At 38.3% G+C, this 17041-nt stretch overlaps 1 protein-coding gene across 2 annotated transcripts in view; it reads right to left on the bottom strand.

Annotated features, from left to right (window-relative positions):
- tmem132e (transmembrane protein 132E) overlaps positions 1–17041 on the bottom strand; it is a 601125-nt gene that overhangs the window by 339811 nt on the left and 244273 nt on the right. For both annotated transcript variants that reach the window (XM_072243258.1, XM_072243259.1), the window contains exon 3: positions 923–1066. In XM_072243258.1, the coding sequence (XP_072099359.1) occupies positions 923–1066 (144 nt within the window). The remainder of the gene's footprint in view (positions 1–922; positions 1067–17041) is intronic.

Genomic DNA, 17041 nt, shown 5'->3' with positions numbered 1-17041 from the left:
TGATGTCATACTGTACATTCATAACTATTTTTATTTGTTCTGATACTCAATTAATTTTGCAGTCAATAAATTCCATGCCAGCATGCATAGAGGGCAACAACAAGAACAAAAATATCACACTGCAAACTAAACTGGTTTTGTTGATAAATTTAAATACCATTTCTCTTATAATAGAGTATACAAATGACTGGCTGAGATATAATCCAGTAAATGAATCACTGATGTTGAAAAATTGCATGAAGTATCGGGAGAACCTGGTGAATTTATTCCTGCCATGTACATCACCACTATGCTGTTTTTAAAAGCTGCAGCTAAATAAGGGGTATCATCAGAAACAGGTTGCTCACAGAGAGAAGAGCTGCAATATCCTTGCAGTTCCCTTTGCGAGAAAGCAGGATGATAAAAACAAGACTCTTGCTACAGAGACTAGAATATCACAAAAACATGTCAATGGCTGTCTTAAGAGTTGATGCAATACTATCCCAATGGAATGCTGAATAAATGCAATAGGCTAACAACAGTAGCTGAGGTAAATCTTGGAACACTTTCCTATAAGCATTCTACCCAAAAGCAGTTTTTGCACTTTCTCTTACTCAGCATCTGCGTATCAAACAAATACATTTCTCCAAAGAGTAACATTCTGAAGTGAGATTAAAAGTTAGTTGCAAAACACTAAATAACTATTGCATGTTCCTGTCTGCTTAAAAATTTCTCAGTGATCATTGGGCTAAGCAACAGATCAACCTTTCCCTATTTGCAATCTTAAAACAAAATGATTGAGAAAAATGTTTGCGGAAAACCTGGTCACCAATGAAAAAAGCTTCTGTGGCTATCAAAATTATGGTCAGTAATCAGGAAAATGCTATACAAACTGAATAACGTACACGACAAATCCACTTGTACTTTCAGAAATTGTCCTCACCCATCTAAGACTCCTTGCTTTCTATTCAGCTCCACTGTGGCTGTGGAATGTTTTCCTCCATTCACGATTTCTGATCTTAACTGCCAGGTTTCAGGTTTTTTGGGCCACATGTTTTTCAAGTTCACTCCTTTTTTGGCTTTTACCCTGCAATATATTAAATAAAATGTGCAGTTAAACAAAGACAATCGAACTATTAACAAAACGGTGAAGTATTCTAAGGTTCTGACGTGCGGAAATATCTCTGATTCTGAACGTAGCAAAGTAATGCCTATTTACATAATAGAAAAGGTGAATAATAATACATTTTATAAATCACTCTCATCAATCTCAGCAGAAATATTCAATAAACATGTTCTACACTCCTAAGAAGTACCAATTCAAGTTAAGCTGCAGTAACCATAGAAATCAAGAATACTTCAATTGTTATTGATAAAAAAGTAGTATTAAAGACCATAAGACATAGGAGCAGAATTAGGACACTTGTCCCATCGAGTCTGTTTTGCCATTTGATCATAGCTGATTTATTATTCCTCTCAACCCCATTCTCCTGCCTTCTGCCCATACCCTTTGATACCCTTGCTAATCAATATTTACTTTAAATATACTTAATGACTTGGCCTCCACAGTCATCCATGACAATGAATTCCACTGTTTACCACCCTCTGGCCAAAGAAATTCACCCTCATCGCTGCTCTAAATGGGTGTTCCTCTATTCTGAGGCTGTACCCTCTGGTCCTAGACTCAACCACCATAGGAAACATCCTCTCCACATCCACTCTGTCTAGGACTTCTAATATTCAATAGGTTTTAATGAGATCCTCCCCTCATTCTTCTCAACTCCTGCGAGTACAGGCTCTGAGCCAAATACATCTCATTTGTTATCCCTTTCATTCCCAAAATTATTCTTGCAATCTTTCCTGGACCCTCTCCAATGCCAGTGTGTTTTTTCTTAGATAAGGGGCCCAAATATGCTCTGTCCTTTAACATCTGCCAGACGATGCTGAGGTGGCCAGTGCTATCATGTTTGCTGTTGTGTGCTGGGGCAGCAGGCTGAGGGTAGCAGACACCAACAGAATCAACAAACTCATTCGTAAGGCCAGTGATGTTGTGGGGATGGAACTGGCCTCTCTGATGGTGGTGTCTGAAAAGAGGATGCTGTCCAAGTTGCATGCCATCTTGGTCAATGTCTCCCATCCACTACATAATGTACTGGGTGGGCACAGGAGTACATTCAGCCAGAGACTCATTCCACCGAAATGCAACACAGAGCGTCATAGGAAGTCATTACTGCCTGTGGCCATCAAACTTTACAACTCCTCCTTTGGAGGGTCAGACACCCTGAGCCAATAGGCTGGTACTGGACTTATTTCCTGGCACAATTTACATATTACTATTTAACTATTTATGGTTTTATTACTATTTATTATTTATGGTGCAACTGTAACGAAAACCAATTTGCCCCGGGATCAATAAAGTATGACTATAACTATGACCATGAATACTCAAGTGCTATCTGACCAATGCTTTATAAAGCCTCAGCATTACATCCTTGCTCGTATATTCTAGTTCTCTCAAAATGAATGCTAACATGAAAAAATATTTGGTATTTACATGGTTATTTCTGGCTAGCTTATCTTCGAATTTCAGCTTTTCTCTCCTTATTTTATTTTAAGTTGCCTTCTGTTGGTTTTTAAAAGCCATTTTTGCCATATTGTATGCCCTTTCTTTTGCTTTTATGCTGCCTTTGACCCCTTGTCAGCCATGGTTGCCTCATCTTCCATTTAGAATACTTCTTCATCTTTTGGATGTATCTTTTCTGTGCCTTCCAAATTGTCCCAGAAACTCCAGCAATTCCAAATCTACCATCACCCTTGCTAGTATCCCCTTCCAATCAACTTTGGCCAACTCCTCTCTCATGTCTCTGTAATTCCACCTACTCCACTGTAATACTGATATTCTGACTTTATCCTTTCCCTCAGTGGCTACTTAATTAGGTACTTCTTGGACCTAATAAAGTGGCCACTGAGTGAATGCTCTTGGTCTGCTGCTGTCAGCTATCCACTTCAAGGTTCAACATGTTGCATGTTCAGAGATGCTCTTCTGCATACCACTATCATAACGCATGGTTATTTGAGTTATTGTCACCTTCTTGTCAGCTTGAACCAGTCTGGCCATTCTCCTCTGACTTCTCTCTTTGACAAGGCATTTTCACCCACTGAACTGCCGCTCACTGGATTTTTTTTTGTTTTTCGCACCATTCTCTATGAACTCCAGAGACTGTTGTGCGTGAAAATCCCAGGAGGTGAACAGTTTCTGAGATATTCAAACCACCACATCTGGCACCTCAGGTCCCACACATCCAGGTTCAGAAACAGTTGGTAGCCTTCAACCATTAGGTACTTGAACTAGCATAGATAACTTCACTCACCTCAACTCTGAACAGATTCTGACAACCTATAGATTCACTTTCAAGAACTCTACAACTCATGCTCTCAGTATTATTTATTTACTTATTTATCTTTTGATTTATATAGTTTTTTGCACATTGGTTATTTATCAGTCTTTGCTTGCATGTAATTTTTTTATTGTTTCTATTTTATTTGTCTGTTCTGCTGTGAACACCTGCAAGAAAATGAATCTCAAGGGAGTTTATGTACTTTAATATGGAATTTACTTTGAACTTTGAAATGGAGAATTAAAGTGAAAGGAACCTGGAGGCTTGGGATCCTGCTGCAAGCTGAAGAAGGTGCTCTGCACTGTTCCACATTTTGTTCCTCTAATGAACGAGCGACCAACTTTTGACAATGCATTTTCCATTTAGTATTGGAGTAGTAATAGAAGTAATTACTCATTATTTGCAATTTACACAGTACAGAATTCAGCCAAGTGCATTTCACTTTTGGAAAGAAAATTGATAATCAAATGGTATGATTTGACTAAATTTTTGTGTATGGAGACACAAGTGTGTGCAGCTGCAGGAATCTGGAGCAATATACAGAACACTGGAGGAACTCAACAGATCAGGAACAGTATCTATAGACAGAAACTGGAAGTCAACATTTAGAGGCAATGCTTTTCAGCTGAACTGTAAGATGGAGAGGGCATATAAAAAGGTGGAGGGAAGAGATGCAGCAAGAGCTGGCAGTTGACAGATGGATCCAGGTGGGGGGTGGGTTGGTGATAAGCAGATGGGGAAGTGAAGAGTGGGAATGGTGCCAGATGCTGGGAGGTGATAGCCAGAAGTGGCAAACTCTGAAGATGATGTCAGATGAAGATAACGAAGCTGGAGCATATAATAGAGAGGGGGGGTAGAGAGGGCAAAAGGGAGTAGTTGGGGAGGGAAACCAGTAGGAGGAATGAGGGCAAATAGAAAGGGTGGGGGAGGTGAAAGAGCTATGGTAATGGTGGCCAGAAGATCAGGACATATTCATGTCCAAAAGTTATTTTCGTAAGTGATGACACACAGTTGTAACTACTTAAACAAAAGTCAAAGCATTTGGTCCCACAAAGAAATATTGTTCAATAATTTATGTACTGTGAAATCACCAGACATCATAAATAGAAAACAATCTACTTAGAAAACTGGATCATAATTTAGTGATAACTTGATGCTTAGTTATTTGAACTACTTTCGCTAACTTCCACAGCAATGACTAAAAATAAACAACTAGATCTCATTTTACACTACATTCAAAAAGCGTAAGATATAATTTAAAAATAACTTACACATCAAAATGTACAATTAAGAACATAAAAACATCATTTGCAACTGCTCCAAGAAGGGAGGATGAAGTTGTTATATTTGGCATATATATAATAGTAAATTAAGAGTTGCTTCATTTCTGCTTATGAGTTGAAGTCATTACAAATTGCAAATCCTTCTCAAAGAATATTAAAGACACATTGCTGGAAAAGCTATGACAACATCAAAATGCAAATTAGTTTACTGACATGTGATTATTAGAAGAGAATTTAAAGCCAGAATGTTATAGTAGATTTTACTAAACTGACAAGGCACTTACAGTACTTCAGCTGCCTCAGCTGAGTTTGAATATACAATACTGACAAAGAAAACTGACATTTTAATAGAAGACAATTCAGTAAGTACTGATACATAACTGGGAGGTGGAAGTACTGTATGTAAGACATGAATTTATTCTTTGACAGCAGACAGTTGAAATAACAGCAGTATGCAGTATAGCTGCTATATATAGTACTGGCTAAGTACAGGAAATCCTTAGGAACATAAACTCAAAAACAATTTCATGTTTTCATAACAGGCACAATGGAAATAATGTCAGCAAATCAACTTGACCATTTTTCTCTAGAAGGTAATTTTAATTCAGAAATAAAGTTACTTTCTGTTGAATAAATATTATTCCCAGCATATGATATGGAGTTTACCCCAATATGCTTCTACTGGTTTATGGTCAAGTTCATTTTGTGTCTTTTGTTCCATGATCTGTTGCTGCTGTGCATCTATATCTGCGGCTCTGTCTCTTTCTGTGCGGTTATTTGTTAATATGTAATAAATTCTAAAGAGCACTTCAGAAAATAACCCCCCCAAAAAATGGAACCACCTCCTAAACAGTGCCAGTAGTTTCTCAGATTTTGTGTTCCTTCTGCTTCTGGAATAAGAGTTCTCGTGTGTACAGTACAGGTAGGAAAATAGTGCACAGTAAATATAAAAGAAAACTTCAGCCAATAATCAACATTATTACAGATTAAAAATGCTGTTTTTAATCCTTATTTGAAAAATGCAAAACTGCATGGTTTGCTATCCAGAATATAACTGGCTTAAAAGGTACTCCTATCGCATCATATGCAGTAACCATAACATGCTTAGCGTTAGTGATACATTTACAAATTTACCATTGCAGAAACAAGCTACGACAGATCAGACATGTTAATGTATTTTTCTCCACATCAGTCACTTGATTTTACTTCATATAAATAAATGTTTAATATTTTTCTTGTTCAAGCAGGAATTAAATTTATTTTTAAATCATCTACATACTAAATAATAGTAAATAAAATTTCAAACCTACTTTTAGATTCTTTTCAACCCTTGATGTTTTGCAATTATCTTAAATTTATGCTATTGGACTATCATCTCAACAGCACAGAAATTTTCATAGCTTTCTTTCTACGGTTCAGAATAATTATATTTAAAACAATTATGTTCCTTAACTTTTTCAGGTCTGGCACAGCTAAAACTGCTCAAGCATCTACATAACAATTACTGTTCTTCATAAATGATAACCTAATGAGTGCTTCTGCAAAGATTCCATAGCTTTATATGCTAACTACAATCAAATGCTCAAATCTGCACTTGATTATATAACTGCTGCGTCACCAGTTCCACAAGCATAATTTTCTTGCTCACTGTTTACAAATCCATGTCATTTGCCTTTTTAAGTTTCAATAAGGCATTGTTTTAATTTTGTGAGGTTACAAGGATGATTAAGTTCTTCCACTGTCACCAACAATGTTAGCAGTTTAAAGACATAATTGTCTAGAAATTTAATCAAATACAGCTTTTTTTTGGCAATATGCAGTTGAACATCAATTCTCCCCAAAATAAAATGTGATGACCAATTTTAAATTGTTTCATGCTACTCCAGAGATTCAATTAGGCAAAACTGAGTGTGAGTGCGCAGCAAACTTGATTTCCAAAGGTCAATCAGAAGACAATTCAGATTTTTTGTTGCACTTTTGAACTGACACTCCTAGCTTTCCTTTAATATTTCAGATAACCCCCCTTTCCTAAACATTCTAGCAGACCATAGACAACTTTCCAAGTTTGCTATCAACCACTATCTCCAACCTCCAGAGCAACTTACACGGTTGCCCCAGCCTGATCTTGATTCTTACAAGCTCCCCTTATTAACTCCTGACTACTTGCCACAATTCTTTTAAATAATCTCCTCTCCTCCCCTTCCCTTCTCCCACACCAGCCCAAGGCTTGATCATTTTTTGCTGTTTTCCAATGTTCCTTCCAGCTCCATCCTATTCTTTCTCTACCTGGAAACCCACCAGGTTGTACATCCAAGGATGAAAAGAGCAGTACAACTTTGCCAAGATCTGACATGCATCAGGTAATGCAGCAAGGGCTCACAAATGTTTTAAAATATTGCATTTCAACAAACTTTTCAATTGCTAAGTTACTAGTAGCACTGTTCCAACTGATAGTGGTTGCTTCAGACAATTTCATAAGCATTGCCAAATTATAGTTGTAACCGACTCCAGTGTGTTTGGAGACACAAAAGTTCGTCAGTGTTGGAATCTGGAGCAAAGAAGCAAACTGCTGGAGAAATTCAGTAAGTCAAGCAGGGGAAAAAGGGGTGATTTATGTTTCAGGTCAAGACCCTAAATCAAAACTGAGTGTGTGGAAGGAAGATAATGTGTTAGTATGTTGCTGTTCGGTCCCTCACTGTCATGAGGGCATCCACAGTTTATCTCCACTGACAAAACAATCCTTTTTGTGGATGTTAATAAGATGCACCTCATTAGACTAAAAGTTTTATTCCAAGATCATTATCAAGCATTCCAGGTCACTGTGCTGTCGTGATTAGTAAAAAGGCAATTGTAATTGGTGAAGACAGAGTTACTCTGCTGGGGGGGGGGGGCGTGCATAGATATGTTCCAAGTATATACAGTATCCATTTCATTTACAGGTATGGGTCAATGTGTGGCTGTCCATTTACATGCATCCCTGCCTCTGAACAAATGACAACTTGGAAATTAAAAGGCAAGTATTGTAGAAATATATAAGAATTGCAGTCTCATCCATAGGACACAGACAAAGCATCATGCAGTTTTTGACACCTCCTTACACCTCAAAAGCCTTTATCCATCAATGCCGCACAAAGAAAGAGTGATGGAATGCCCTGCAGTTACACAGATAAGTGCAGCAGAAATACCACTAGAAGTATTCTCAAGAGTGCAGGAAATCCACAGGTGAGTAGGTACCTGATTGTTGAGCAGGTCAGTAACTTAAGTATTGCTGATTAAAATCCATATAACAAAGGGTAAACAAGCCATCTGCTGCATAGAACAGCTTGTAGGATACCATTTAAAATCATAAATTTCAAAATTACAAAAATCATAAATTAAATTTTTGAAGATACTTTCAAAAGTATCTAAGAATAGAGCATTTAGTGACTAGGAGATGGAAGAGGGGAGAACAGGGGATTTAGAGGCAGGCCAAGGTAAATAGAATTCTATTAGAGGCATACTTTAAGAAATGAATAAAACAGTGTGAACTTCAAAATGAATATATCAAACAATCAACCACTGAGAATTGGATCATTCCATATACAGACAAGGGTATTTGAAAAATAGGGCTATTGACTACAGGAGGAAGAAACTAGACATCCATGCACCAGTCCTCATTAGAGATCAGATGTAACTTTAATTTCCTTGGCATTATCATTATCATTTTAGTATTTGGGCACGTGGCCAAGTGGTTAAGGCATTGGACTAGCTACCTGAAGGTTGTGAGTTCGAGCCCCAGCCGAGGGAACTTGTTGTGTCCTTGAGCAAGGCACTTAATCACACAATGCTCTGCGACGACACTGGTGCCAAGCTGTATGGGTCCTAATGCCCTTCCCTTGGACAACATTGGTGTCGTGGAGAGGGGAGACTTGCAGCATGGGCAACTGCTGGTCTTCTATACAACCTTGCCCAGGCCTGCACCCTGGAGAGTGAAGACTTTCCAGGCGCAGATCCATGGTCTCGCAAGACGAACAGATGCCTTTATTATTATACCATTTTAGAGGATCTGTCCTGGGACCAGCATGTAAGTGCCATCACAAGGAAGTAACAGCAGCACCACTACTTTCTCAGAAGTTTGTGCAGATTTGGCATGTCATCTAAATCCTTGACAAACTTGTACAGATGCACAATTGAGAGTATCCTGACTGATTTTATCATGGGCTGGTTTGGAAACACCAATGCCCACGAATGGAAAAACCAACAAAAAGTAGTAGATACAACCCAGTTCATCGTAGGAAAAGCCCTTCCCACTATTGAGCACGCCTTCAAGGAGCGCTACCACAAGAAAGCAGCATCCATCATCAAGGATCCCACTAAGGAGCACACTAATTTCTCAATTTCTAGAACCTTTCGGACTATTCTACTGGTGTTTAGTATTGTGGCTTTTGAAAGATTTACATAAATATTGCCATGTAGGCGAAAATGTTTAATGCTATTGTATAGTGACCTTGGGATGATACCAGTTGTAAATACCAGTTCAATGTATACTCTGTTCATATTCCATAGTCCTTCAATTTCCTCTTTGAATTCAGCATATTTCTGTCATTTTTCACTTATTCATTCGGTATATTATATGTGTGTGGAATGGCTATATCTATTAAGTTGTTCTTGCTTTTTTATCCTGCAATATAATGTCTGGATGTTTTTTATGGATTGCCCTATCTATAATAATGGATCCGTCATAATATAATTCGTAGGACTCTGACTCTAAACTAGATCAGCCTTGGTATTTATAGTAAGGCAAGTACAAGCAACAACTTTGCACTCAATGTCAGTAAGAGGGAAGAGCTGATTGTAGACTTCAGAAAGGGTAAGACGAGGGAACATGAACTAATCCACATAAGAGGGATCAGAAGTGGAGTGAGTGAGCACTCACTCAAGATCCTGGGTATCAAGATCTCTGAGCATCTACCCTGACCCCAATATATCGATGCAGCTATAAAGAAGGCAAGACAGCGGGTATATTTATCCATTTGAAGAGATTAGGTGTGTCAACAGAAACACTTGAAAACTTCTATCGATGTACCATGGAGAGCATACTGTTAGGCGGCATCACTGTCTGGTATGGGGCAGGGTTACTGCATAGGACGAAAGAAGCTACAGAAATTCATAAAATTAGTCAGCTCCATCTTGGATACTAGCCTCCATAGTTTCCAAGACATCTTCAAGGACTGGTGCCTCAGAAGGGCGACATCTATTATTAAGGACACCCATCACCCAGGACATGTTCTCTTCTTATTGTTACCATCAGGAGGGAGGTACAGTAGCCTGAAAGCACACTCAGCTATTCAGAAACAGCTTTTTCCCCTCTGTCATAAGATTCCTAAATGAGCATTGAACCTATGAACACTACCTCACTTTTTAAAAAAATATTATATCTGATTTTGCATTTTATATATGTGTGTGTGTGTGTGTGTGTGTGTGTGTGTGTGTGTATGTGTATATATACATACATACATACATACACACTCACAGTGACACAGTGGCATGCAAAATTTTGGCACCCCAGTCAAAATTTCTGTTACTCTGAATAGCTAAGCGAGTAAAAGATGACCTGATTTCCAAAAGGCATAAAGTTAAAGATGACACATTTCTTTAATATTTTATGCAAGATTACTTTTTGATTTCCATCTTTTACAGTTTCAAAATAACAAAAAAGGAAAAGGGCCCGAAGCAAAAGTTTGGGCACCCTGCATGGTCAGTACTTAGTAACACCCCCTTTGGCAAGTATCACAGCTTATAAATGCTTTCTGTAGCCAGCTAAGAGTCTTTCAATTCTTGTTTGGGGAATTTTCACCCATTCTTCCTTGCAAAAGGCTTCTAGTTCTGTGAGATTCTTGGGCTGTCTTGCATGCACTGCTCGTCTGAGGTCTATCCACAGATTTTTGGTGATGTTTAGGTCGGGGGACTGTGAGGGCCATGGCAAAATCTTCTCTTGAGGTAGTTCATCGTGGATTTTGAGGTGTGTTTAGGATAATTATCCTGTTGTAGAAGCCATCCTCTTTTCATCTTCAGCTTTTTTACAGACGGTGTGATGTCTGATTCCAGAATTTCCTGGTATTTAATTGAATTCATTCTTCCCTCTACCAGTGAAATGCTCCCCATGCCACTGGCTGCAACACAAGCCCAAAGCATGATCGATCCACCCCCATGCTTAACAGTTGGAGAGGTGTTCTTTCATGAAATTCTCCACCCTTTTTTTTCCAAACATACCTTTGCTCATTGCAGCCAGAAAGTTCTATTTTAAACATCAATCCACAGGACTTGTTTCCAAAATGCATCAGGCTTGTTTAGATGTTCCTTTGCAAACTTCTGACGCTGAATTCTGTGGTGAGGATGCAGGAAAGGTTTTCTTCTGATGACTCTTCCATAAAGGTCATATTTGTGCAGGTGTCGCTACACAGTAGAACAGTACACCACCACTCCAGAATCTGCTAAATCTTCCTGAAGGTCTTTTGCAGTCAAACAGGGGTTTTGATTTGCCTTTCTAGCAATCCTACGAGCAGTTCTCTCGGAAAGTTTTCTTGGTCTTCCAGACCTCAAATTGACCTCCACCATTCCTGTTAACTGCCATTTCTTAATTACATTACGAACTGAGGAAATGGCTACTTGAAAACGCTTTGCTATCTTCTTATAGCTTTCTCCTGCTTTGTGGGCATCATTTATTTTAATTTTCAGAGCATTAGGCAGCAGCTTGGAGGAGCCCATGGCTGCTGATTGTTGGGACAAGGTTTGATGAGCCAGGGTATTTATAAAGCTTTGAAATTTGCATCACCTGGCCTTTCCTAACGATGACTGTGAACAAGCCATAGCCCTAACAAGCTAATTAAGGTCTGAGACCCTGGTAAAAGTTATTTGAGAGCTCAAATCTCTTGGGGTGCCCAAACTTTTGCATGGTTCTCCTTTCTTTCACTCTAAAATTGTACAAAACAAAATAATACACTAATCTTGCTTAAAATGTTGAAAAGAATGTTTCATCTTTAACTTTATGACTTTTGGAGATCAGTTCATCTTCTACTCAATTATTGACAGTAACAGAAATTTTGACTGGGGTGCACAAACTTTTGCATGCCAGTGTGTGTGTGTGTGTACACACTTACTGTAGTTGATTTACTAATTTATTTTTTTCTTTCTACATTATCATATATTGCATTGAACTGCTGCTAAGTTAAGAAATTTCGTAACTAAATGCCAGTGATAATAAACCTGATTCAGATAAGGTATGGTGCCGTTTATAAGTTGTTATTTTGGTGAATGATGTTTGCCACTCGAATGTGCCTGTGTAAGTAATCAGATTGAGTTATAAACTGCTGCATAATCCCATAAAATGTTGGATTGTTTCTGGTTTCTCTTGGCATTTTCTGCATTTACCATCTTGAATTTGTTGGTCTTTTATTATGTATTTTTAAAGTCATTTTTTCTATTAACCACCTGGACCTATATTGCCATAAGAAACCCCTCTATTTCAGGGAAGAGCTCTCCAACTCTGAGCCAGGCATTCAATACTTCCTTGTCAATATCTAGTTTGCTCAGGTCATGGACATGTCTTCCATGGGGGTTCATGCTCTTCCATTGGCTAACTTTTTCTTCCAAAGTGACAATTTCTTCACCTTCTCACGTTGTGTTCTCATTTAAGTTTGTGGGTTGTACTTCTTATCAGGATTGCTGAAACTCGTTTTCATTGATGAAAATACATTCTTAGAAGTTTTATCTGACTGTTGTGTAAATTTTTATGTCTGTTATTCCTCTTCCTCCTTCTACCCTATGTAGTATTAATCTAAGTGTGTTCAAGTATACATAGTTTTCTAAAATTTGTCATTTCATTTCTTATTTTTCTTTGTAATTTTTCCAGATTGGTTTCAGACCAAGATATATTAATATGGGTATTTCAAAAGTATTTATTGCAACACACACAAAATGCTGGAGGAACTCAGTAGGTCAGGCAGTATCTATGGAAATTAATAAACAGTCGATGTTTCAGGCGGAGACCCTTCATCAGGACTGAAAAAGAAAGGAAAGCATTCATTGTATTTGCTACATTTTTACTATTGATAGATTTGGTAGATTTTCTTAAGCCTTGAAGTAAATTTTGTCGAAAAGTTTCCCTCTATGTAATATTGTCTATTTTCTTTGCTTGTTGATAACCCAAATATATATGTTTCATGTACGTTCATCAGTTGCATTGTATCCTGCTACTCTGTTTTATGTTGTACTAGATCTACTGCACCTTTATGTTCAATGTTCTGCACTTATCTAGTCTAAACTTCATGTTTATATCTTTCAAAAATTGTTCTATTTGAATTAATTGCTTTAGCTTTACTGATGAAGAAGCATACAATTTAGCCATGTACAGAGGATATGTCAAGGTATAATTTGTTTGGTTGTTTATGATTTGATACGCTATTTTCGTCCAATTCAGTAAATTAGAGAGCAGATTTAAAGCTAAACAAATCCATAGTGGGCTTAGAGAGTGACCCTGAAAAATGCCTTGGTTTATTTTGGCTAATGGTGGTTGTTCTTTTTTGGTTGTTAATAGATGGAGTGATTACAGTACGCCAATGTTTCATCGGATGTTGTAGGAATTTCACAATTATTGGGTGTAGCTTAACCATTAACTTCCATTAACCATTAGTGTGGGACAGAATCAAATGCTTTTTGGTAGTCAATATAACAACATGAAACATTTCTGCTTTGCTTCCAGACTTGATTATTTACTTATTATGTCTTTTTTTGGCATATTCGCAGTTTGTTTTCTTTTCACATTGGCTGTCAGTTTTTGTGTGTAGTTTTTCATTGATTCTGTTGTATTTGTAGGTACAAGTGCCTCAGGACTGGCACCACCAGGTTCAAGAACAGTTACTACCACTCAACTATCATGCTCTTGAACAAAAGAAGATAACTAAACATCTATTGAATTTTTTAAAAAGACACAATATAAGCTGTTAATAGCCCTTGTGCCAATGGATTGTGAGTACTTGCTCGAGATTGCCTTGATGTTGGGAGTGGCACAGGGTTGGCACCCAGGGGTTTTCAAGTGGGCACCCTCCTTCCTCAATATTTCATCAATTAGCCCACTACACCTCCGGAGGGCTCAACGATGATTTCTGGCATCCCACAGTCACCCCCCATTGTGTCCTGCCACTCTCTTGATGCTATCTTGGTGCCCAGAAGAGGTCTTTTTGCATGATCCAAAGCCATCGACTGCTTCTTTCTGTTACTTCTGATGTGGCTCTGAGGGTATGCTGCAGAGTCTGACCCATGAATTCCAAACTCTCTCAGCAATTTGATTGTGGATGTGGCTATAAATCCCCTACAACCCATTTCCACAAGACAAACTTTGGCTTTCCAGCCCCATCGCTGAGCTTCTGCTCCTAGATCTGCTTGCAAAGCCCTTTGCACTCATATACTTTAGCCACTGAACCCTGCCATGGGACTGTGAGTACCAGAATGTAGATTATCTGTAATGAATTGGACCAGAGAACCAAGTGTGGCCTGAGGCTGGTGGTACCAATTTCTGGTGGAAAGGTGAGTTGTTTATTGACATCCACCAGCATTTTCCAGTCCCACAGCCAATGATCTCACTTTAAACTCTTTATTGTGTTATTTTATGCTCTTGTTATTTATTGCTATTTACTTATATTTGCACTTGCACTTGTTGTCTTCTGCACTCTTGTTGATTTTTCATTAATCCTGTTTATAGTTACTATTTTATAGATCCACAGGAAAAAGAATCTCAGGTTTTTATGTGATGATATGTATGTACTCTGATAATAAATTTTATTTGAACTTTGAACTTATTTGTTCTACTGTGAATGCCTGCAGGAAAATGAATCTCAGGGTAGTACATGGTGACATATACTTAGATAATAAATTTACTTCAAACTTTGATGAACAGCACGTGTAGCAGTGAATAAGCATATTGATAATCCAAATAATCTCTGCTGCCACGCTAATGAATGTGGAAGTTTCTAACACTCAGAAATCCTGCAGCTTTACTTTAAGAGTACTCAGACGTTGGGCTCCTCATGGATTCCACAAGCAGTTCTACCTTCAGGCAGTTTCTCAACAATTATGCTAAGTGGTCCACACAAAGTATGTTAGACAAGTTTCAAGTGAATTCCATCTTTTGAATTAAATGTATTTTTTAAAAAGCTGGTGATTCAATAAATTATCAATTAATTTTGGAGACAACACAAAATGACACCTTTACAGTGTATTTATTGCTACCATATGGACTTCTTTGTATTTGTGGGCCTGCTACTCAAAATATTGACAAGTTCAGTAATATGGCAGCTTCTGTCTTTTTTGGGGAATGGAAGATGGTTGTACAGACCTTCAGTTATAAGTGCTTCTTAGCGAGCATGATAAGCATGATAACTGCTTCCTAATTTTACTTCTATAGTTAAGTTTTATTTTCTGTTACTCACAATTTGTTCCCCTTAGTAATTTTAAATAGCTTCATAGGATCACTTCCCATTGTTCTAAACTTAAGGGAATACAGAAAGCTTATGCAATCCACCCTCATACCTTAATACTCAAAGCCCTGTTATTATGTTGGTGAATTGTACATTATTTCCAAAGACAACACATTGATTCAGATTCAGTGTTCTGATATTCCATGTACAACATCCATACAAATGAGGCCCTGGTTAAGAAGAAGGTGCTGCATAGCAGGTATAGGCAGCAAGGAATTTAATGAGTATAAGAAATACAACAGAATACTTAAGAGGGAAATCAGCAGGGCTAAAAGACATGACAGTTGCTCAAGCAAGTGAAGGAGAATCCCAAGAGCTTCTACAAATATACTAAGGTCAAAAGGAAAGCAAGGAAGACAACTGGTCCTCAGCGTGACCATATGTGCATGGAGCCAAAAGAGATGGGGGAGATCTTAAATAGATTATTTTCAGCTCTAATTACTCAGGAGACACAGGGTCTAGAAGTGAGGCAAGACAACAGTGAGATCATGGACCGTATGCACATTACAGAAGTGTTTGCTGTCTTGAGACAAATTAAGGTGAATAAATCCCCAGGGCCTGACAAGGTGTTCCCGCAGATCTTTTGAGCGATTAGTGCAGAAATTGGGGGGGCCTTATTTTAAACCCTTACCATTTTTTGACAGATAGGTACCAAACAAGTCATTAGCAGTGAGTTTAATGGCCTTCTCAGGTGTTACCAGTGTAAGGTTCACAACCACACCACAAGCATCACTTAACACATCCTTAGCTACAGGTGAGGTGCCAGAGGATTGGATGGTAGCAAATGTTCCATTTTTAAGAAAGTATCTAAGAATAAGCCAGGAAATTACAGGCCAGTGAGCCTGACAACAATGATGGGGAAGTCATCCGAAGGTGTTCTAAGAGATCGGATATATAATTACTTGGGTAGATGGGGACGAATTAAAAATGGTCTACATGGTTTTCTGCCATGTGTAATCAATCTTACAGTTTTTCAAGCTGGTGCTTGGGAAGCTGAAAGGTCTGAAGGTAGATAATTCACCTGGACTAGATGGGCTAAGCTCCAGGGTTCTGAAAGAGGTGGTTAAAGAAATTGTGGAGGTATTAGAAATGATCTTTCAAGAATCATTATATTCCGGAATGGTTCCAGAGGACTAGAAAATTGTAAATGTCACTTTAAGAAGAAAAGCAGGCAAAAGACAGGAAATTATAGGCCAGTTAGCCTATCTTCAGTGGTTGGGAAGACATTGGAGTCCATTATTAAGGTTGAGGTTTCAGGCTGCTTGGAGGTCCATGATAAAGTAGGCCAAAGTCAGCATGGTTTCCTTAAGGGAAAATCTTCCCTGACAAATCTGTTGGAATTCTTTGAGAAAGTAACAGGCAAGATAGACAAGGGAGACCCAGTGGATGGTGTTTACTTGGATTTTTAGAAGGCTTTTGACAAGGTGTCACATGGGAGGCTGCTTAACAACATAAGTGCCCATGATATTACAGGAAAGATATGAACATGGATAGAATATTGGCTACAAACAAGAGAAAATCTGCAGATGCTGGAAATTCAAGCAAGACACACAAAATACGGGAGGAACTCAGCAGGCCAGGCAACATCTATGGAAAAAAGTAAAGTTGGTATTTCGGGGCGAAATCCTTCGGCTCTCTAGCCGGAGGCAAAGAGTTGGAATAAAGGGGGCTGTTTCTGATTAGCTGATGGTGACTAGTGCTATTCCGCAGGGGTCAGTATTGGGGCCGCTTCTTTTCACATTATATATCAATGATTTGGAACACCGAATTGTTGACTTTGTGGTCAAGTTTGCAGACAATTTGAAGATAGGTGGAGGAACAGGTAGTACTGAGGAAGGAGATAGTCTGCAGAAGGACTGACTCAGAC

The sequence above is a fragment of the Mobula birostris genome, chromosome 25 (assembly GCF_030028105.1).
Source record: "Mobula birostris isolate sMobBir1 chromosome 25, sMobBir1.hap1, whole genome shotgun sequence".
In the NCBI taxonomy this organism is placed as follows: domain Eukaryota; kingdom Metazoa; phylum Chordata; class Chondrichthyes; order Myliobatiformes; family Myliobatidae; genus Mobula; species Mobula birostris.
This window is presented reverse-complemented; position numbering and strand designations above follow the sequence as displayed.